This window comes from Vombatus ursinus, unplaced genomic scaffold (genome assembly GCF_900497805.2).
Source record: "Vombatus ursinus unplaced genomic scaffold, bare-nosed wombat genome assembly UNPS02012082.1, whole genome shotgun sequence".
NCBI classification, from domain to species: domain Eukaryota; kingdom Metazoa; phylum Chordata; class Mammalia; order Diprotodontia; family Vombatidae; genus Vombatus; species Vombatus ursinus.
In genome coordinates, this window is record NW_020951860.1 from 161187 (window position 1) to 183901 (window position 22715).

At 39.1% G+C, this 22715-nt stretch overlaps 1 protein-coding gene across 1 annotated transcript in view; it reads left to right on the top strand.

Moving 5' to 3' along the window:
* Window positions 1-22715, top strand: part of IQSEC3 (IQ motif and Sec7 domain 3) — a 152554-nt gene that overhangs the window by 30118 nt on the left and 99721 nt on the right. The window contains exon 2 of the mRNA XM_027857356.1: window positions 21356-21439. Within this exon, the coding sequence (XP_027713157.1) occupies window positions 21356-21439 (84 nt within the window). The remainder of the gene's footprint in view (window positions 1-21355; window positions 21440-22715) is intronic.

The window sequence follows — 22715 nt, forward strand, 5'->3', positions numbered from 1 at the left end:
TCTCTCTCTCTCTCTCTCTCTCTCTCTCTCTCTCTCTCTCTCTCTCCAATCTCTTCCTTTCCATTGACTCCTTCCTCATTTCCTGCAAACATTATGGAGTTTCTTCCAGCCTTAATCAATCTTCTCTTGAATCTTCTGCCATGCCCTTGAACTATCATCCTGTATTTCTGTTCCCTTTCATTGCAAACTCAAAGAAAGTGTTGCCCTACGCTCACTACTATTCCTCATCATTTCCTTACTTCTCAATCCCTTTAAATCATACTTCAGAACCTCCTTACACTACTAAAATTGCTTTTTCAAAAATTATCAACAATCTCTAAACATCTCAATCTTATGTCCTTTTCTCAGCCCTCATCCTACTTGACCTCCCTGTAGCTTTTGAAACACATGACCGTTAGTTTATTCTGAATACTCTCTCCTTTCTTGATTCTGTGACATTGCCCTGGACTTTCTTTATTCCTTGACCTGTATTCCCTCCATCCCTACTACCACCTAGCCCCCAGTACCTTTCTCTATCCCTGAAATTACCTTGTATATATTTCTGTGTGTATCTGCCTCCTCCAATAAAATGTAAGCTCCTTGAGGTAGGGATTGTTTTATTTTTGTCTTTGTATCTCCAGTGACTAGCAGAGTTCCTGGCACATAGTAGACACTTAATAAATAATTATTGATTTAACTGATTGATTGCCATCTTCCAGATCTCCCACCTTTCTGATCCTCCTTTGCTGTATTTGTCTTGTTTCCAGCATCTCCTCTCTAATTCATCTTCCATGCTTGCCGCAATACTGACCATGTCACTTCCTTGCCAGCAAATCACTAGTGGCTCCCTATTGCCTTTGGGATAAAATACAAACTCCTCAGTTTGACACTTTAAGTTTTCTATAATGTGGCTCCAATCTACTTTTCTAGCTTTATTTCTTTATTACCCTTTATATAATCTATGTTTCAGCCAAGGTGGTCTGCAAGCTACTCCCTGAACTCAGCATTCCATCTCATGCTTATGTATATTTGAAAAGGTTACCCACCACGTCTGAAATATATTCCCTCCTTACCTCTGTCTTTCAGAATATTGCTCTTCTTCTTCTTCTTCTAGGCTCAGCTCAGACACTACCTCCTTTTAGAAATCTTCCTTGATCCAATCCCCTTCTCCAGTCATTATTGCTACTTTTCTCTCTCAAATGACTTCCTATTTCCTGATCTGTATACAAGTCTCCCAGCAGAATGTAAATTTCTTGAGGGCATTTTTTTCTTTTCATATGATCAGAACTTATCATGGTTCCTTGCATAGAGTAGACATTTAATGTTTATTAAATTATGTAGTTGATCAGCCAATTAAATTAGATTCCTTAAATATTTGTTAAGCTCCTGTTGTGTACCAGGTACTATAATTGGTGCTAATGTTACAAAAACAGACATACAAGACAGAAAACCATTGGATTTGAATTCAGAGGATCTAGGTTTGAAATATGGTTCTAATGCCTTTTACTTATGTGACCTTGGACAAGTTCCTATACTCTCTGAGCTTAAGTCTCACTATATATTGAATTAGGGAGGTAGATTAAATTATCTCTCAAGTTTCTTCTAGCTCTAAATCCTATAATTCTATGAAGTCATAGTCTAGTGAATTATACTGAATTGCTTAAGGTCATATCGTGACCATGAGTCAATGCCAGCTGGAAATAGAAGGGGCTTGTACTAGACAACCTTTAACCCTGGAACTTATGAATCCAGGTTTCCTGTGTCCCAAACCTATGTTCTCATTTTGCCATGCTGTTGCCCCAGGACATATATTACATGTAGAAATAATACCCTTTTAAGATAGTAAAAGATCATGGGGAGAGAATATGTTTTTAGGAATGGGGCTTTTTAGGGAGCCTTTAGGAAAATGATAAACAGTTCTTTTTCTGTGACATTTTTACTATACTCTCTCCTGGAGGCAGAGGGATGAACCAGATGACAACTAGAATGAGTTCTATAGCTTTAGAAGACCTGGGTTTGAAATTTGATTCTACTACCTTTCACCTGTGTGACCTCATGCAAGTCCCTTACACCCTATGGATAAACAGTGGAGAAGTGTCGGTCTAGAAGTGTGTAATGTCACAGACCCTGTTAGATATAGTCACTGTGATAGTTTTACTTAACATTTTTCTTTATGGTGGGAGTGTATATTGGGAAATGATTGTGATGTAAAACATGCAAAAGGTAGTAATAACACTTTTTGTTAAAATTGAGAGCTGAGGCACTGAATGTGGTAAATATTTTTATATCACAAAAATGAAACATAATATTCTGACAAGAAATTGCTGAAAGTCATTTATGAATCTGTTGTCTGTGTAGAGTTAGACCACCAAAGATCAAAATCATTATCAAACTAGAAAAAACTACAAATATATGTGTGTAATTGGGGTGAGTCAAACCTAAACTATTTGAAAATGGAAAATGGATGAAATAACAGACATTGATACAGACTACAACCATTTCCTAAGGAAGTTTAATGGATTTAAATCAATCAGCACAATGATGATATAAAAAGAGTCCAGAAACCACTTTAGCCAGAAAACATTTGCCAAGTGGAGAGATATGGCAGCCAAGTGCAACCCAGATTTAGAATTCAAATTTGTTTGTAAAATCTTATGACTGAAGATTACGAGTATTATCACTTCATGAAAACATTGAGAAGTAGTAGAGGGGAAAAACAAGTTTACATAAAGCTTGTCAAGAGGTTCAATTAAGTCAGCATGTGCTGAAAACATTTCAGCAGAGGATGAAAATGGAAGAGAAGACAATAAGCAAAATAAAATGGAAAAGACCTGTCAAGGTTTCTATAGCAGATTGTTTTTTTCCATAACTTTGTTTGATGATCCTCTTATTATTAATTTCAAACAAGGCATAAGACATGGACACAACTGACCACCAAAGATGTTTGCCACTATCACGGAGGATGTTCCTCTATGAAGGACAAACAGAAGTTGGATTCTATATTAAATGATGAAATCATCTAGATACGTCTGTTTCAGGAAAACATTGTGATGATTGTATCAAGTCCAGAGACTTCTAAATGAGACCCATTTCCTTTTTTGGATGGGATTATTAGGCAAGTGGATCAGGGGAATGCTACAGATATATATTTTAGCATAATATTTGACAAAGCTTCTCATGCTAGTTTTGTGGACAGGATGGAAAGATGTAGACTAGATAATAGTACAGTTAGATAGATTTGAAACTAGTTGAAAGACAAGAACCAGAGGATATTCATTAATGACTACAAGTCAATTTGGAAGGAGGTCTTTGGTAAAGTACTCTGAAGATTTATCCTTAGTTCTTTGTTATTCATCATTGTTCTTAATGATTTGGATGGTGGCATAGATAGTATGCTTAACTGCTTTGTAGATTACATAAAACTAAAAGGATATGAAAATATTTCAGCAGGTTAGAATATTATACAAATATATTAAGAGTAGGTTTGATAGTGATAAATGTAGGATCTTTCACTTGGGCTAAAAAGATAAATTTTACAGTATAGAGATGGAATGGATAGACAGAAATTTATTTTTTGAAAAGATTAGGAATTTTGGGGACATTTCAAATGCAAAAAGAGTCGAAAGTGGAACATGATAGCCAAAAAAAGCTAATGTGATCTTGAGTTGTATTAAGAAAGTCGTAGTGTTTAGAACGAGAAAGAGGATAGCAGCTGGGTGGCACAATGGATAGAGTGTCAAGCCTGAAGTCAGGAAGTCTTGAGTTCAAATCTGGTCCCAGACACTTACTAGCTATGTGACCTTGGACAAGTCACTTAACTTTGCCTGCCTCAGTTTCCTCAACTGTAAAATGGACATAATAATTGTACCTATCTCTCAGGGTTACCGTGAGGATCAAAAGAGATAACATTTGTAAAGTGCTTAGCATATTGCCTGATACATAGTAGCACTCAATAAATGCTTATTCCCTTCCTGATGGCACCACTGTACTCCCACTTGGTCAGACTACATCTGGAATGTGGTGTTCAGTTATTGACTCTACATTTTAAGAAAGACATTATGAAGCCAGAGATCATTGAGAGGAGGGCAGCCAGGATGAGGAAAGCCATCAAAAAATCTGACAATATAAGAATTAGTTGAAGAGACTGTTTTTTCTAGTCTGGCAGAGAGAAAAAGGGATTACAGTCTTCATGCATTGGAAAGATTGTTATGTGGAAGAGGGATAAGTCTTGTTCTGACTGTCTCTAGAAGGTGAGAATAAGAATAAAAGGTGAAAATTTCAGAGAGGTAGGTTTAGAATTTATGTTAAGGAACAGCTCCCTAGCAATTAGTTATCCAAAAGTGGAATGATCTGCCTTGGAAAGTAGTGAGTTCCTCCTCACTTCAGGTCTTCAGAAAGAGGCTTAGTGAGTACTTGGCAGGGGTACAGTAGAGGGGATTCTCAGCCAAGAGAAGATTTGGCTCAATGATCTCTGAGATACTTTCCCATTCTGAGATTCTGTATCTGCATCAATCTTGTTCTCTTAAGAGTTTCACTCTTCCTGCCAGAGACATCCCCATTAAAATTCTTCTTCATGGCATGCAATAGCAGGAAGCATGTTTTATACTAGGAAAAAATTGGATTTATAGTCAAGAGACCTGAATTCATGTTCTGGCTCTGTCACTTATTGGCTTGATGGCCATGGGCAAATCACTTCATCTCTCTGGGCTTCAGTTTTCTCATCTGTAAAAATCAGAGGTAGTGGTAGGCCAGATTATCTTTAAGGTCCTCTCCATTGTGAATAATTTATTACTCCATAACTCCATCACTTCTGTGCTATATCATATTCCATCAAGGAATAGAGTAGATTCATTTGTTTGGAGGGAGATCCCCTCTCTCACTCCAACCTCCACCTACATTGGGAATGGTGGTAGAAGAAATGTGGAGAAGGGAATTTAGATTACTTCTGATAGTCATTTGCTTATCTATAGCCACTGGTTTGTTCCCTAGGGATACTGTTCCTATGTGGGAAATAGTAACTATCATATTAATACCTTATAGCACTTCATAGTTTTTTTTCAAGGAACTTTCACACATATTATCTCTTTTGATCCTTCTAACAACCATGTAAGATAGGTTGGATAGATGTTGCTATACTTGTTGTCCAGGACAGGAAACTGAGGTTCAACATTTAAGAGAATGAAGATAGACAAAGCAGCTGAGTTAGACTATATAAAGAGGAGATCTGTGTTAGAGAAAACATAGCTGTGAGAGACTGATACACAAGGTGTCTAAAGGAGGGAAAATACTAAAAGTATAGAAAAAACTCTAAGACCTTATTAATACTTTAAAAAGGTGGCCAAGAGAATATCAATAACTACTGGCCTATATGTCTCCCATCTATACAAAATCTTTGTGAAGGTCATCTATACACAAATTGAAGGTGTCCTTGAAGAGGGTATTAGTAGGAAACAAGTCAGCTTTTGCAAGTGATATTCAACTATGGATGACATCTTTAGCAATTCACCTGCAGCTAAAAGTAAGAGAGAATAAAATATCCAATTGTGCTCAATGTTGATTTTTTAAAAACATTTTTTCTTTTTCTTTCTTTCTTTCCTTCCTTCCTTTCCTTTTTTTTCTAAACCACACTCATGCATACAGATACACACCCACCCTAGTTTCTCACTCGTATGCAGGCAGATAAAGACTGTTACTCGAACTTCCTTTAATTTTTTTTTTGCTTCCTCCAAGAAACCTTTCCTGATTAACCCTACTTACTTATGATCACTCAGGATCATAGATTTAGAGTTAGAAGCAATTTTAAGGGTCATTTAGTTCAAACTCTTTATTTTATGGAAGAAGAAATTCCCTCTCCCTCTACCCCGAGGCATCCCTTATACAAAGATTTTCTTAAAACAAAAAGAGGAAGAAGAGAAAAAAAGAAGCAAAATTTATATATATATACATATATATATATATGTATATATATATATATATATATTTTAAATCCAACAGTATAGTCAATGTTCCACATCCATGGACTACCAAAGGAGTCAGGGAGGGTATCTTCTTATAGCTCTTCTTTGGGACTAAACTTGTTTTTTGTAGTTTTACAAAATCATTTTCAATTATTTTATGGTTTTCTATCCATTTACATTGTTATAATCATTATGTATATTGTTTTCTTGAGTCTGCTTACTTCACACTGCATCAGTTCATTTAAGTCTTTCTATGCTTCTCTGTGTTTATCAAATTTGTTTTTTCTTACAACCAAATAATATTCATTACATCCATGTACCATCATTTGTCTAGCCATTCCCCAATTGAAATACCTATTTTGCTTATAATTCTTTTCTACCACAAAAGTGTGACTATAAACATTTTAAAAATATATATGGAGCATTTCTTTTTAATGATGGTTAAAATCTTTATAGTATATGCCTAACGGTGGAATCTCTGGGTCGAAGAGTATGAACATTTTAGCCGCTTTATTTGGATAATTCCAAATTGCTTTCCAGGATGGTTGTTCCAATTCACAACTCAACCAACAATGTATTAGTGTACCTGTCTTTCCATAACTCTTTCAACACTGATCCATTCTACACTTTGTCATCTTTGACAGTTTTCTCCATGTGAACTAAAACCTCAAGATTGTTTTGAATTGCATTTCTCTTATTAGTAATTTGGAGCATTCTTTCATATGATTTCTAATAGTTAAGAAATTCTAGTAGTTCTAAAACTTTTTTGAGAATTGTTTGTTACCACTAGCAAATGTCTTTTGGTCTTATTTTCTTCTGTTAGTGGTCTGTATGTATTGGATACCAAACCCTAATCTGATAAATTTGGTACAAAAAATTTTATTCCATTCTACCACTTCTTATCTACAATGTATTAATTTTGCTTATTTGTTGTTATCGAAAAAGCATAGAATTCAGTAGAATAAAATGCTACCATAGATGTTTCCAGTCTATACAACAAATCATTCAGGACTCCTTGGAGGCTATAACAACAGAAATAACCCTAATGATCCTCTTATAATAAACGTCAAGCGAGGCATAAACAAGGGAGATGTATACTTGCCAAATGTGTTCACCATGATGATAGAAAACTACCAGCACAGAGTCCAGGTTAAGGAAGAATTCTCCGTCAATGGTGAGGTCTTTTAGATGTTCCCATTTGTGGATGACATATGTTGACCACATCAATCACCAAGACATTGTAGAACCTCCTAGAAGAGATCTGTAATCACTCGAAGGAGTTTGGTCTATACATATGCACAGAAAAGACCAAATAGATAAGAATATCTATATGTCCAGACTTCAGTGTACATTCATGTGACACCCTAGTAAGTATGTTCTGTAGTATGCATTACCTGGGACAAATAATAACAGATGGACAATGAACTAGGCTCAGAGTTGAAAAAGAGAAGAGTGGACATTATTGCTTTCAGAAAATTTTAATGCTATTTTATCAACTCTAAGCAATATAAACATCATATGGCAGTGATATATGGAATGTCACTGCCTCCAAAAAACTAAAGATGAGCATTACACAGAGGGTCAAGAAAAGGTCCGTGGTGAATGTGAACAAGCTGCAACATATAACCAATAAGGAACTCCAAAGAAGAGGAAAACTAAAGGATCTCATGTAGGAATTGAATGACAGAAAGATAAGATGCAGTGCAAGATCAGGGAAACTTCTAGATGTAGGGAGAAAGCAAGGAAGGCCTTAGGAACATTGGGTATACCCAATGGCAACTTTTGGAGGAAAATGGACAGAAGTCATAGAAGATGGACAGAAATGGATGGGTGTGATCTGAATCATTGAAGGGAACTCCTGGATTGATAAGACCACAGAACCATTTGAGTCTTTGAATATTACTATGTACTAGAGACACTGTGCTAAGCAAGTAGGAGGACAAATACAGAAAGTGAAAGACTCCTTATTCTTAAAGCAGGACCAGAAGTTAAGAATACCTCGAAGGACCAAGCTGTGCTAATTAACATGGCACATTCTTTAAATTCATAAGGCAAAGAAAATAGAAATAGGATGAAACTTTTAATTTCAAAATAAAATTATAATAAGATTTTTGTGTCAGTTGACATGCCTGGGCCTTACATTCGAATAAAGAGGGGAAAATACTAGAGGGATGGTGACCAAGGTGCAGTTTGGTCAGAGAAGTAGAAGGGATGGTGAGTTGATCCGAAGGGCAGTTAATTACATGCCCTTTCCAGAGGGAATGTTACTATTCAGTTACTATGTTGATGGTAAGAGGTGTGAAGGGATAGTAAATGCCCAGGGTAGCAGGGAATGTAGTAAGATGACTGAAAGAGAAGTGAAGTCACCTGTCACTTCACCTCTGTGGTCTCAGTTTCCTCTTCCATAAAACAAAGGGTTTGCACTAGATAACCTTTAAAATCCCTTCCAGCCTGAAATCTCTGATCCTGAGTGATCATAAGTAAGTAGGGTTAATCAGAAAAGGTTTCTTGGAGAAGGTAAAAAAAAAATTAAAGAAAATTTGAATAATTATCTCCATCAGCTCTATAAGAGTGAGAAACTAGGGTGTGTGTGTGTGTGTGTGTGTGTGTGTGTGTGTGTGTGTGCGTGTGTGTAATTTGGAAAGAACGAAACAAAGGCAAAGTCAGCAGACAGCCAAACAGAAAAGCAAGGAGGAAGCTTAAAAGAAATGATTCCCTTTTGTTTGATCTTCTTGTAAGCAGTCTGAGAGCACACTGGACTAAAAGACTTGCTTTCATGTCCTGTCTTTGCCATTTATTAGCTGCATAATCTTGGTCAAGTTACAATCTCTGGGCCTTAGTTTCACTGTTGGTAATGATGTGGTTAGCACAATGGATAGAGTATTGGATCTGGAGTCAGGAAGACCTGAGTTCATGAGACACTCACTAACTATGTGATGATGGGCTAGTCACTTAATGTCTGTCTACCTCAGTTTCCTCATCTGAAAAATAATCAAATAAGATAACATAAAGTGCTTTACAAACTTTAAAATACTATATAGAGTGTTATTATTATGACACATATAATAACTGTAATATATTAATATATAATTTTATAATTTGTAATAAATAAAATATGATAATAACTATAACACTAGAATAATGAGTACATTATTACAGTCAAGTGCTGTGCAACCTTAAATAAATTACAGCTTCTCTGGACCCCAGTTTCTTTATCTATGAAGTGAAGGTGTTGTACTGGATAATGACCTCTAAGGTTCCTCCTAACTTTGACAGTCAGTGAACTGTCTGGTGCTTCCTTCCACTTGAAAGAACAGGATGGTTTTCTTCTTCCTGATCTTTCCTATTTAAGTTTTTATCATGGTGATCCTCCCTCATCCTGTCCACTGCAGTGCAGCATGGCATAGATGGTCACTTCTTGTAAGTGTGCAACTATTTTTACCACAGTGCAGAGAGATACTTGGGAGCAGAAACTAAATATAAATCAATTAAATTACAGGTGTGATACAGTTTCCCTTGACTCAATGAGCTTGACATAGGTTGAAAGCATTAATCATTCTCTTTTAGGTACTTCCTGGGGAGGTACTGCCTTGGTGAGGTAGAGGCTCCTGTTTTAGCCCTAACCTCTGGCATCACTATCCTTTCTTGCTCGTTAACCTCACTTCCATCCTCCAGTCTAAGGAAGAGCTGCTTCTTCTGGTCCTTTGGTTTTTAGGGAATCAGCATACTTTCTTGTCTGGTCCATCCCCTACTTCAAGTAAAAACTACTCCCCTCAAAGTCACTTGAACCCTGCTATCTGCTGTCCCCTGGGCTCTGCCCACAGTACCAGCCTTTCTCTCCAGTCTAGACTTTCTACATTCTGCTCAGCTCACTGGACCTGAGCCTCAGGTGTGGATGAGTACATACCGCATTCTCCCTGGCTCCCCATTCTTCATCAGGTTAAGGTAAAGTGGAAAGAGGCATTGGAACAGAAGATTGAAAGCTAGGAAGGACTCCAGAAGTCATCTAGTCCAACTCTCTCATTTTATAGATGAGTAAACTAAGGTCTGGGGAGGTAAGAGACTTGATGAAGGTCACACAGATGTTAAGAATAAGAGGCAGTATTTGAACCCAGATTCTCTGACTCTAGATCCAATGCTCTTTCCCATTGTACCTCATTCTTGGATTCAGATAACCACAGTGTAAATCCTATTTCTGACACTATCTGTATGACCTTGAGCAAGAGCCTCTCAGAGACTTAGCTTCCTCATCTGTAAAATGGGACTATGAGACGCAATGTGGCATAGTGGATAGAGAGTTTGCCTCTGAGTCAGGAAGACCTAGGTTCAAAGGCTGCCTCTGACACATACTGACTGTGTGACCCTGGGTAAGTCACTTAACTTCTCAGTGACCCAAGCAATTCTTCAAGATGTAGAGCAGGTGAAGGTCTCCCTCACTGGGAGCTCCCTACAAGGATGAAATCACAGGTACCGTCAGAAAACAAAACAATACTTGCACTTTGTAAACTTGTAAATGCTATGTAAATATGAGTTATTAATCAGGGGTACATTGGAGTCAGCTTAAAATAGTCTCTTTCTCAAATGTGAGCATTTACACTATGGAAATCAGCAAACACTGCAAATTGGGCTGGATTTATTGTTTTGTTGATTGTCTAGTAATACAGAAAATGTTAATACCGCAGCTTAAACTTAACAGTGTGTGTTGTGCACACTTTTTTTGTGGGGCAGAGGAGGAGTGGTCCAGTTGTTAAACATTTACTGGCACACACCTGGCTCATTTTTCTTGGAAATGCTTTAAACTTCTGTCTCTAAGAGCTCCTGGGTCCAGGTTCATATCAACACATTAAAAGTTCTCATAGCCCAGGTCTCATTCTAATGCAAGCCTCTGAACACTATTCATAGAATGCTTAGATATAGCCAGCACAGGAGAAAAACAAAAAAGTCCTCCTATGCACAGGGACACTCTTCTATGCCATCGAGGGGAAAGGCCGAAGAAGCTCACACTCCTAGGACTGCATCCCAGCTGCCTCTGAAGCTGCCAACGATGCCTCCTTGAAGAGTTGCTGATGGAATATGCTGTTTATACATGATTCTCCACTGAGTCAATGCAGTTTGCTGGTTTTCTGCAGTGGCTATGCGGTATCTCTCCACACTAGAGTCGTCACTGATTTTTTGGTGTGCCTCACTCAGCTCATAGCCTTAAGGCTATTCCAGTCCTTTTGTGAATCAGACCCACAGCTTTACTGGATGAGTGCTAGGATTTTTTATTTGAAAGAGCAAAATTGATCAAATTCTCCTTAATGAGGGTGGTAAATCAATGTCTACACTGGGAAGAAAAAGTGAGAGAGAACCCACACACAAAACTTACCTATTCAAAAAAGATTTATTGAAAGGTATTCTTTATAACTGACAGAGGCCTCCAGAGGGTCAGAGATGGAGGTACCAGGGCTGGTGCTTCAAATCTCTAAGTCTATATCCAGTGAAACTTGTAGGAGAGAGAATAGTCACTATAAACATCCCACAACTTTTCCCTTTTTGTGCAGGAAAAATCCTGTCTCTGACATGAGTTAGTCAGTTTTTCTCACTTCCCAAGGATCCAGAACAGCATTTAGAGGGGGAAGGAAAGTGTTGTCTGTTATGTTTGCTATCAGATCTACACTTTGGGATCTTTGAGCATTGTAATTGGTTGATGGGGAAAAGAGGGAGAAAGAGATGCAAGGAGAGTTTCTGACTTACCCATCACCAACTTTGTACTTGTTGTTATGCAGTCATTTCAGTTGTATTCAACTCTTTGTGACCTCATTTGGTGTTTTCTTGACAAAGATACCGGAGTGATTTGCCGTTTCCTTCTTCAGCTCATTTTACAGATGAGGAAACCAAAGCAAATAGGGTTAAGTGACTTGTCTAGGGTCACATAGCTAGTAAGTGTCTGAGGACAGATTTGAATTCAGGAAGGTGAGACTTCTTGACTTCAGACCTGGCACTCTATCTACTTCACCACCTAGCTACCCCCAACTTTGTACTTACTTTCCTAGAAATAAGAGTTTTGGCTTTCAAGATCTTGATCAGTCCCTGAGAAACTTTTTCCTGCATAGCGGATCATGAACTTATATAAACATTAAAGGTGCCAAACTTTATTCATGGACCAAAGTGATGATTTAACTCTTCACTCCTCTGAATTACAGATGCTACTGTATACTATAGGCATAGTGAATGGGTCAGCTTTCACTCAGGGCCTTTTGTTCAGTATTTTATGTATTAGGGTGTCTTGGGTCTATGAGTTGGGCCAGCAGGCTGTTAATAGATGACTAAAGTAGGCTTTAACATATCCTTCCAGTCAACCCCAAAGCCCATATGTTGTCTGTCTTTTCAACTACTTTGTTTCCTTCCGGCAATGCCCTCAGTCATACCTGTTATTTGGGTTGGAATGAGAAACTTCCTCTCAACTCCATCACATCCCTGGCCACTAATGCGAGAGCCATATAAATGTTCTTGTAGCTGAGTTCATGAAGTCTATTGATTCTCTTCTGTATTCCAGTTACTGTGCAACCTCTCCTGCATTGTGTGGAGGTTCACTGTTTTCTGTGTTTAATTCATAGCAAGACTGGAGGAGTTGAGGAATGGAACTGCAGGCCTTTCGCCTGTGTTCCTGTAGACGTCAAAGTTATTGTGCTCTCTACACAATCATTCAATCCCCGAAGCCTACCCTAGGTATCTCATCATCATTTTTTCCTTTTTAACATTAATGTACTTGATTACCTACATTTACTTTTTATCATGTCTACCCTGCACTGTACACCCTGATATCCTTTATAAATTCATAGAACTTTAGTGAGGGTTTTATTTCGGAGGGGTAGAAGCGGGGTAGAGTGAGGCATAATGTGTATGGTGAAAAGACTATGAGGCTAAAAGTCAGGGGCCTTGGGATCTGATCTTGATTCTTCCATTTAGTGAAAAGAGCACTGGGTGCATAGTCAGAAGGTCCGGGGTTAAACTTCTGCACAACCTCTCTGAGCTTTTGCTTCCTTATCTGTGAGTTGTAGGTTTGGGGCTAAATGATCTCTAAGGCCCTTTTCTGCTCTGAAATGTTGTGATCCTATGAACTAGCTGTGTGACCTTGGGCAAGTCATTCCATCATCATATGTCTCACTTTCCTCATCTGTAAAATATAATGTCAGGCAAGATGAATTCTGATGTTCTTTTCTTCTCTGACATTCCATGATTCGTAAGAGCTGAATACTGCCATACAATCATTTTTCATTCACTAGGTAGAGTTTAGGATTCCTCAGAAGCAAAAATATGTTCTGCAATTCTATGATTTCTTTTCTGTTATGTCTGAAGTAGCTTTACCAGGATTTGGGTGAATGGGGCTCAGTAGCAGCTAAACATTAGAAGTCCAGCTTCTGCTTTAACATGGCTTGTCCCAAGACAAGAAGAGTGATTGAACCTTGCTCTTGATGGGGATTCCAAGATGATTTATACTTTACTAAAAGAGGTAGGGGGCCTCAAAACATTGCCACATGGCCAAGCATTATGGAGATTTGCTTCACCTGTTTGGTGAAGCTCTTCTGGTTTCCACTGCTATTCTCAACCTCACTTCCCATTTTAATGAAATGGGAAAACAGTAGTGTTTGCCATATAGCTTTTGCCCTGCCATCACAAGGTGAGTTGAGAATAGGAAGAATCTGGATACCAAACTCTTGGGGAGAGGATATGGGAAAATAATAGTAGCTCATATTTAGATGGCTTCAATAAAGTACTTGTTTCCTAACAAGTTCTGTAAAATAGATAGTCCATTTACAGATGAGGAAACAGAGGCTCAGTGAAATGATTTACTTAAGGCCACACACTTAATGAATGCCACAAGTGAGGAGCAGGACTAGGTTTTCTGATTCCTGTTAGGCAACTAGTGGTATGGTAGATGGGGCCTGAAGTCAGGGAAGACCTGAGTTCGAATCTGGATTTACATATTTGCTAATTGTGTGACCCTGAGCAAGTCACTTAACCTCTGTTTGCCTCCATTTCCTCTTCTGTAACATGGGGGTAATAATAGCACCTGCCCCAACCCCCAAGATCAGTGTGAAGATCAAATGAGATAATCATTGTAACACTCTTAGTACGGGGCTTAACACATTAGTATGTATTATATAAAGTTAACTAATATTATTATTACTGCCTGACAAGGATATTACTACTACTAGGTGTGATTTGTGAGCACTTGACAAAAAAAAAAGATAACTGAGCTATAGGGCTAAGGAAATCCTTTTGGGAGCCTAAAATAACTCATTCATTGGCTGATTATAGAACTCTTCCTTCCTTTCTGTCATTTGAATTGGCTGTCATTGGAATGGCTGACCTGGCAAAATAGCTTTTATCTACTTGTTCAGAATCCAACAAACCAGAAATTTTATTCTAAAACCCTGAGTAATGTAAGATGGAAGGCTGGTCAACCTGGTAGCACCTTGTGAGCATCCAATATGAGTAGAGGGAGACTCAGAAAAGGGTTTCCTTCTACCACACTGGGGCTCAGAGAGGTTAAGTGGTTGGTGCTAATTATAATAGTCTGCTTCATTCTGGCATGAGCCTCCTGTCAATGGAAGTGTTCAAGGAGACAGTGGATGACTACATGCCACCTGGGATGGGGGTTCTCCTGTTGGCAACCTCTCTGATTACTCCCAACTCATAGTATCAGAGAACCTGAGCATTGGAAGGGAGTCCATTTTAGTCCAGCCCACTCTGTAGTCCAGTTCTATAGCATACCCACCAAGTGGTCTCATTAAAAAATGTTAAGCAACAAAGGACCAAGAACAGACCCCTAAGACTTTCCACTGAAGACCTCTTTCTGACTTACATGGAGCCATAAATGACAACTCTTTGGATCTCGCCAGTCAACCTGTCCTCAATTGACCATATTATTACGTTATCTAACCCATACCTCTCCGTTTTTTCTATAAGAATAGGTGGTGTGAGACATTTTTTCTCTGTCAAATGCTTTGCTAATATCTAGGCTAACTAAGTGGATAACATTCCCTGCCTCTACCACTCTAGCAATCCCACAAGAAAAGGAAATGATGATAGTTTGGCATTATCTGTTCTTGATAGAGCTATGTTTGCTGATCTCTGTTTCCCTTTCTAGATATTCACTAATTATCCCTTAATAATAGGTTTTAGAATTTTGCCAGGAAAAAAGAAGAATTTTGCCAGGAATCTAAATCATGATCATTGACCTATAGTTTTCTGACTCCATTTTCTCTCTTTTCTTTGAAAACTGGATCAAGATTTGCTGTTTTGCAGCTCTTTGGCACCTCTATAATTCTTCATAATCTTTCAAAATTTTCTGACAACAGCTCAGGAGTCATAGGAGTTAGGTCTTTCTGTATCACAGGATGCAGCTTTTCTGGGTCTAGAAACTTGACCTTATCCCACATAGTTAGGTGTTCTCTTGCTATCCCTTTATATCAGCTTGCATATCAACTCCATATTGGCCACTTCAGTTCTGTTCTTTCCAATTCAAAGCTCATTTTACTTGGCAGCAAAATAAGCAAAATAAGAATAGAGCAGCTTTGCTTTCCAACTTGAAGATTCAAGATTGCCTCTCTTGGAGGACACACTTGAGGCTGGTAATTTTATCCTGAATTGGTAATGGCCAGTCTGCTTCTCTTTCTGGGAAGTGGCTTCTAACGGGCTTATTGACTCTGAAGGTGTGCTTCCAGGGAGATGGAAGAGCACAGAAAAGGGGACTGTGCTGCTTGAGAAGCCCACAGGAAATGCAGGGCCCATTGGAAAGCTAAGGAATCATTAAGAAGTGGGCAGACTTTTGGGCTCAGAGCATATTCAAAAGCATAGTTGACCTTAGCAATAGGTAGATTAAGCTGTCATTGGCTTCTACCTGGTGGTATAACCTCTTTCTATGTGTTATGACTTCCAGAGATGACAAGGTCTTCTATTCTCCACCCATACAACATACCAGAAATTCTAAAAGTATGACACCAATCCTTCAGCTTTAGATAAAAAAAGTTCTTTGTCCATTTCTCAAAATACAAATATCCCTTGGGAAAGTAATCTATAAGGGAGGAGTTCTTAAGGGTTTTTTTTTATGTCATTGCCCCTTTGGCTATCTAGCAAAGCCTAAGGAATCCTTCTCAGAATAATGCTTTAAAGTAAAATAAAATACATAGGGTTACAAAGTAAACAGATTATATTGACAAAAAGATATCATTTTTTTCCTTCTAAGTTTACAAATTCCCTGAAACTATCCTGGTACCCTCAAGTCCATAGACTCCAGGTTAAGAGCCCTTGCTCTCAGTTACTTATTCATTTGTATGAATGAATTTTATTACAATCTAGAATTAGGAGATTTTAGAACTGGAAGGCACTTCGGAGATCATCTAGTCATTTTTTAGAAAGGGAAACTCAGTTCTAGATAGGACAAAAGACTTATCTGAAGTAACACTTACAATAAATAAGTGGTAAAACCAACACTAAAAACCCTGACGTCTGACCCATCAGTTAGCTGTTTTCCACTACATGTCATTTCCTCCATATCAAAATTCCCTCATTAAGGGAGCAGATGAGTTGAGGGCCGAAACTGAACGTCCCCTACATGACAATTTTGCCTGGGGTATCTCCTACCCTACCTACTCCTGCCATGTCCTACAAAGGGACATGGCTCAGAATGTATATCTGGTAAGGCGATCAGAAAGAAAGAGATGGAAGGAGCAGAAGAGTTAATTTGGCATAAACAAAACCAAGCATAACCTAGGAATTATTTCATCTATAATGAAAATAGTTGAGAATTCAGAGGCAGGGAGGTGGTGCCTTAGTCAGGCATAGCAGTAGCCTAAAGAATGTTGTTTGTTCTTTGTTCTCAAAGAGGACCATGACATCAGGAAGGTGATTTGCAAGTGAATTGGATTTAAGTGAGGGAGGGCTGTGCAAAGTTACCAGCCTCACTTTCTCCTCCAGAGCTATTTGGATCTAGTGGCAAGATATAGATCAGGATGACTGAAGATGGCCCTGGATGAGCCTAGAGGACAGTCCTATCATGGATGTAGAGGGTAGGTCCCATCCTTGCAGAAAGTCCAACCTGCATCTTTGCAGGGATTGGAGGAATGGTTCTTGGAAGTAGGGTGCTATGATGGCAGAGCCCTGGGTATGGTAATTCAGAACTAAATAAAGGAATGAGATTGCACTGAAGTTGGGTGGGACATTGTTCAAATCCTTCTCCACCCTCAGTCAGTCATTCAAACTTCTATTAAATACTTACTATGTGTAAGGAGAAGGAAATTTCAAACCACTCCAGTATCTTGTCTAGAAAACTCCAAATGGGGTTATTGAAGAGTCAGACATGATTGAACAACAACATGCAGAAGGCACATATAATATGACATGCTAATGGAAGAAGCATACAAATACCTATGATATAGGGGGATTAAGATTAGCGAAAAGAAGAGGTCCAGGTAAAGTGATATGGGGAATTTGAGGAAGGCTTCGTGGAAGAGGTAGCACCTGAGTTAAGCCTTTGAAGAGGGGAAAAACTTAAACCAAAAAACAATGAGAGGGGTATCCATTCCACATATGGGAATCATTTGAGAGGAGTGAGAGACAGAGAGACAGACAGAGAGAGACACACACACACAGAGACAGAGACAGAAACAGAGAGACAGAGACAAAGACAGACACACACACAAAGAGAAAGAGAGACAGACGGACAGACAGAGACAGAGTAAGAGAGGGACAGAGAGGGAGAGAAAGAGAGAGAGACAGAGACAGAGAGACACACAGAGAGACACACAGAGAGACAGAGACAGAGACACAGAGACAGAGAGAGACAGGGACAAAGAAATAGACAGAGACAGACACACACACAGATACACAGGGAGGGAGAGAGAGAGAGAAGAAAGAGAACGGAGTCCAGAGAACAAGCCAATTTGACTGGTATATAAAGTACATGAGAGGCAGTAGTGAGATAGAGTTGTTGAGACAGGTTAAAGCTAGATTATGGAGAGGCTTGAATGCTACTTTATTTGCTAGTGAGAAAGCACTGAAGGTTTGTGAATGGGGGCAAGGAAGGGAAAGGGAAGAGAATAAGCATTTCTATAGCACCTACAATGTGCCAGGCACTGTGCTAAGCACTTATCCACATTTTGCAGTTGAAGAACTAAGATCACATAGCTTGTAAGTATCTGAGGTTGGATTTGTACTCCTGGCTCTAGGCCCTTTGCTTTTATCCACTGTGTCATCTAGCTGCCTAGCTAGAATGGAAGAGGGACATGATCACAGTGGTATATTAGGAAGATTATTTCAGCACACAGTGTGAAAGGAGAAAGGACAAGTGAGGGCCGGAACAAGGGTGGTTGAGAGGAAGGATTAGATGTGAGCAGTGTTTTGGAGGGGGAATGGACCAGATGTGGCAACTGATTGAATTTGTCATGGGAGAGAGAAGGAAGAATCAAAAATGATTCTGAGATTACAAGTCTGATGGAATGGGAGACTAATGCTGCCATCAGTAGAAATAAACCTATGGGTGCTAGGGAAAAGATGATGAGTTCAGTTTTAGACGTGCTGAGTTTGAGGTGCTGCTGGGACATTTGGGTGGAGATTTCCAGTAGGCACTTGACGTTGGGGAACTTTAGCTCTGAAGAGCATTTGGAGGTGGAGATGTAAATTTGGGAGTCATCTGCACAGAGGCAATCATTGAAGCCGCAGGAGTGGAAAAGATCACCAAAGGAGAAACTGTAGAACAAATCTGATGCTGAGTCCTTATAGGCTTAACTCCCTCACCAAGACTACCAATCCTAGCATGCACCATTCAGACTCCCTGAGCCAGAGAAAGATTGGGAGGGACCCTTAGAACTCTGTGTCTTAAGGAAGGGGTAGGAAAACTGCAGTTCTGTGTTATGGCCCCTGGAAAAGGCTAAACTGGTGCCTCACCATGAATGAAAAGCAGAAAAGTAGTAACTGCTATATGGGGAAAGTGTTTTCTGGGGATAGGGTGTAGGATTTGGAATGAGTTCTAAGGGTGTGGGATTTTGTCAGAGTGGGAGATCCTCTTTCTGGAACTCTGAGGACCATGGGTGGTGGATAAGTTTCTGCTGGTTTGATTACAAGTTGCTTATGGCATTTGTAAGAAATTCAGAGCCTTTTCTTCCTTGGCCCAATTGTAAATGGAGGTGCATTGCTACCTAGTCTCCTAGGTTCTGTGGGAACAGATCTCTTCCTTCTAGTAGCAGTTTTTCAACTTCAGCTACTCATGTTTACCCTGCATCTTTGTCTTCCTTTTGCTGGCCTCTGAAACCTCCCTTTTTCTTGTATTCCTCCCCAGGCAGTGGCAAAGCAGATGGGGATTCACAAAGTGCTCTGAACACTTATGGTTGTTGTGGTGGAGTCAGGAAACATTGGTTCTAGTTTCTGCTCTGAAAGAGGCCTTGGACAAGACATTTCCCCTTGGGCCTTGTTTTCTTATCTTAAAATAGGGGTATTACACTAAAAAAGAGGTTCCCAAATTTATTTGGCCTACTGACCCTTTTAAAAAAAATTACTCACGCCCCCTTGGAAATCTACTTTCTTTAACCCTTTAATTTTTTTTTTAATTTGCATCATTTAAAAATATGTAATTTTAAAAAAATGATGCATCTTAAATTTAATAATTTATTGTAAATTTGTGGCTTTATTCCTTCATTGAAATTTTGGTGACACAATATTGTGTCATGTAACCATATAGGATCATATTGTAAACAAGATATTACATGAACATATTCCTGCCGATGCATGCTGGACTTCCCAACAACATGCAACATGCTCGCCTAACCAGCATTTGCTTGTTAAGACCTGTCAGAGGACTTCACCACTGATCAATTATAACTTGCATTTTGTGTGTTTATTTGGAAAATAATTTAATCACTGTGACTTTAACTCTGTTATACAACAGATGAAACATGTATGAATGGTTTTTCAAAATTTTCTTCTCTTCTTTCCTTATGCTTCCACCGCCCACTTATTTTTATTCAACGCCCCCCAATTACCACCTTTCCCCTGGATGATTCCAGTGCCCCCCCCCACTTTGGGAATCTATGGACTAGAAGAATTCTAAGATTCCTCCCAGAAAGGCAGGAGGCCTGGACTTTGAATAAACAGATCTGGATTTGAATCCAAGCTCCAACTCTTGCTAGCTGAATGACCCTGGATAAATCACTTAACCTGCATGATCCTTTTTCTTCATCTGTAAAATAGGAATAACAATAAATGTATCATAGTATTGTTGTGAGGAAAACATTTTGGAAATCTAAAAGCATTATGTGACTATGAGTTATTGTGATGGTTTCTGATAACATTTTTTAATTTTTCCCTTTGATCAGTGAAAAAAGGAAATGATATAACCCAGGGCTGGGGGAGGGACCATTTTTGTGGGAAAGAGCGTGCAAGGTTCTAGAGCAAGAAAGGATAGCTGTTTTCTAATCTCGGCTTTGCCACTAACTTGGCCAAGTCATTTACCCAGATCTCCTTACTCCCAACCAAGTATGATGTTTAATTTATCACCTTTCTTCATGTAGAGAATATATTCTACTTCTGACCATCATATCATGTCTCACCATTATTCATATCTTGAGTTTTCAACTTGCAGGGCAAAATTACATGCAGAAATGCATGCGTATATATGATTATGTATATATGTGATTATGGGTCAGCTAGATAGTACAGTGGATAGAATGCCAGACCTGGAGTCAGGAAGACTTCCTGAGTTCAGATCTGGCCTCAAACACTTTCTAGCTGTGTGACCCTGGGCAAGTCACTTAGCCTTGTTTGCCTCAGTTCCTCATCTGTAAAATGAACTGGAGAAGGAAAGGGGTAAACCACTTCAGTGTCTGTGCCACCAAAACTCCAAATGGGGTCAAGAAGAGTCAGACACTACTGAAAAGACAGAAAAATTAGGAATGCATTTGAGTTTCTGGAGCATTACAGACACTGCATTAGAGAAAGAGTGTCTGGGTGATAATGATATTTCACATTTTGTGATCAACTTAAGGCTTACAAAGTACTTTCCTTACAACCTACCTGTGAAGTAACTGGTACAAGTATTCCTATTCTTATTTTACAGATGAAGGAACTGAGTTACAGAGGTATTAATGACTTTTCTAGGGTTGCATAGTTAGGAAGTAGCAGAAGCAGGTTTGAATCCAAGCCTACTGAGTCCAAGATCAGTGCTCTTTCCATTGTATGCATGTTATTGTGTGTTTTGTGGGAAAGAACAAGTGGATGGAAAGGCTAAGGTCAGCAGGGATACTCAGTTCTCCCTCTGTCCTAGACCAGTGACAGCAATTGTGTTCACAATATGCCTGTGTATAATGATTGTGCTGGTGGGATTTGTGGGGTCATCCAGTGCTAGCCAGAGTTTTGACTGGCCTGTCTCCTGTCTCCAGGAATGAAACTGTGCTGCACCAATTCTGCTGTCCAGCTGCTGATGCCGAACAGAAGCCTGCATCTTCAGACCTGGCCTCCCAAAGGTGGGAATTCAGATGTCTGTCTCTTTCTTTTATCATGTTGGGGTATTCCTTTGGACCTTTCCTGTCTTCTTTCCTACCTGATCAAACATTTCATTTCATACTCACATTCTTTTCTTCTGATCAACTTTCATCAAATTTCTTATTTTTGCCTCTTTTCTTTATTTTGTTTTCAAGTCACTTCACCTCTGTCTGCCTTAGTTTCCTCAGATGGGGATGTTAACAACACCTACCTCCTGGGGTTGTTGTGAGGATCAAATAAGATAAGCTCTTAGCCCAGTGCCTAATACATGCTTGTTCCTTTCCCCTCTTTCTAGACCCTTTGGGGAGTAAAGCACCTTACCCCTCTTCATTCTAAAAATGCGTTCTAGAATGCAATAATTTTTAAAATGTGAATTGAATTAAAACTAATAAAGTTTATTTTAAAGAAGTTTACACCTATTCAGAGAATTGGAAATAGCCTGGAGGGGTCTGAAAAACCAAGTGTAGGGAATTTGCTCTCTGAGAGGTGAATGCATAAGGTCTAATTTGGGCTTTCTTCCTTAAGGAAGAATGTATACCTATGTTCCACATGTTCTGAGAGGTCCTGACATCTTCCCCTTAGCTCCCCTCAATATGAGCACATATATCTCTCATCACTCTATTCTGAGCCTTCTTCCTCTATTTTTCCTTTCCCTGGAGAAAGACCAGAAGGCTAGTAAGGAACAATATTCCATGCTGTCATCCTAGAGCACCTTTGGTATTTCTTTCTTGATTCTTAGGATTTAGAACTTGAAAGAAACATCCAGTTCAAACCCCACCATTTTATAGATGAGGAGTTGAGGCCCAGAGAATAAAGTGATTTTCTCAAGATCACATAGTTAACAAGTAGAAGAAATCAGGTTTGAACTCATAACCTCGGATTCAAAATTCTGTGCTCTTACCCCTACTGTACTTTGCTTTTTCCATATCTCTCCCACTCCTGCATTACATAACATTCTAACACTCTTCCAGTCTCATGCTGTCTCCCTACCCCATTCCTGAAAGCCTCTTCCTGCTCCTCTCTAGCCTAGACATGGTGGGTGAGGGATGGTCCAGGTCGTTGGTACTTTTGGCAAGATGTGGGAATGTGATTGACTTCAAACTCCAGAGAAGACAGGTAACTGATTTGGGTTGGGGAGGCTATGGAATGAGGCTTTTTCTTGGAGGTGGGATTTTTCGTGGGGTCTGGGACCCCCAACATATTAGGGGATTTTGTCCCATGATTTGAGATGTGTTTGTGGGAAATCTACCATCTTGG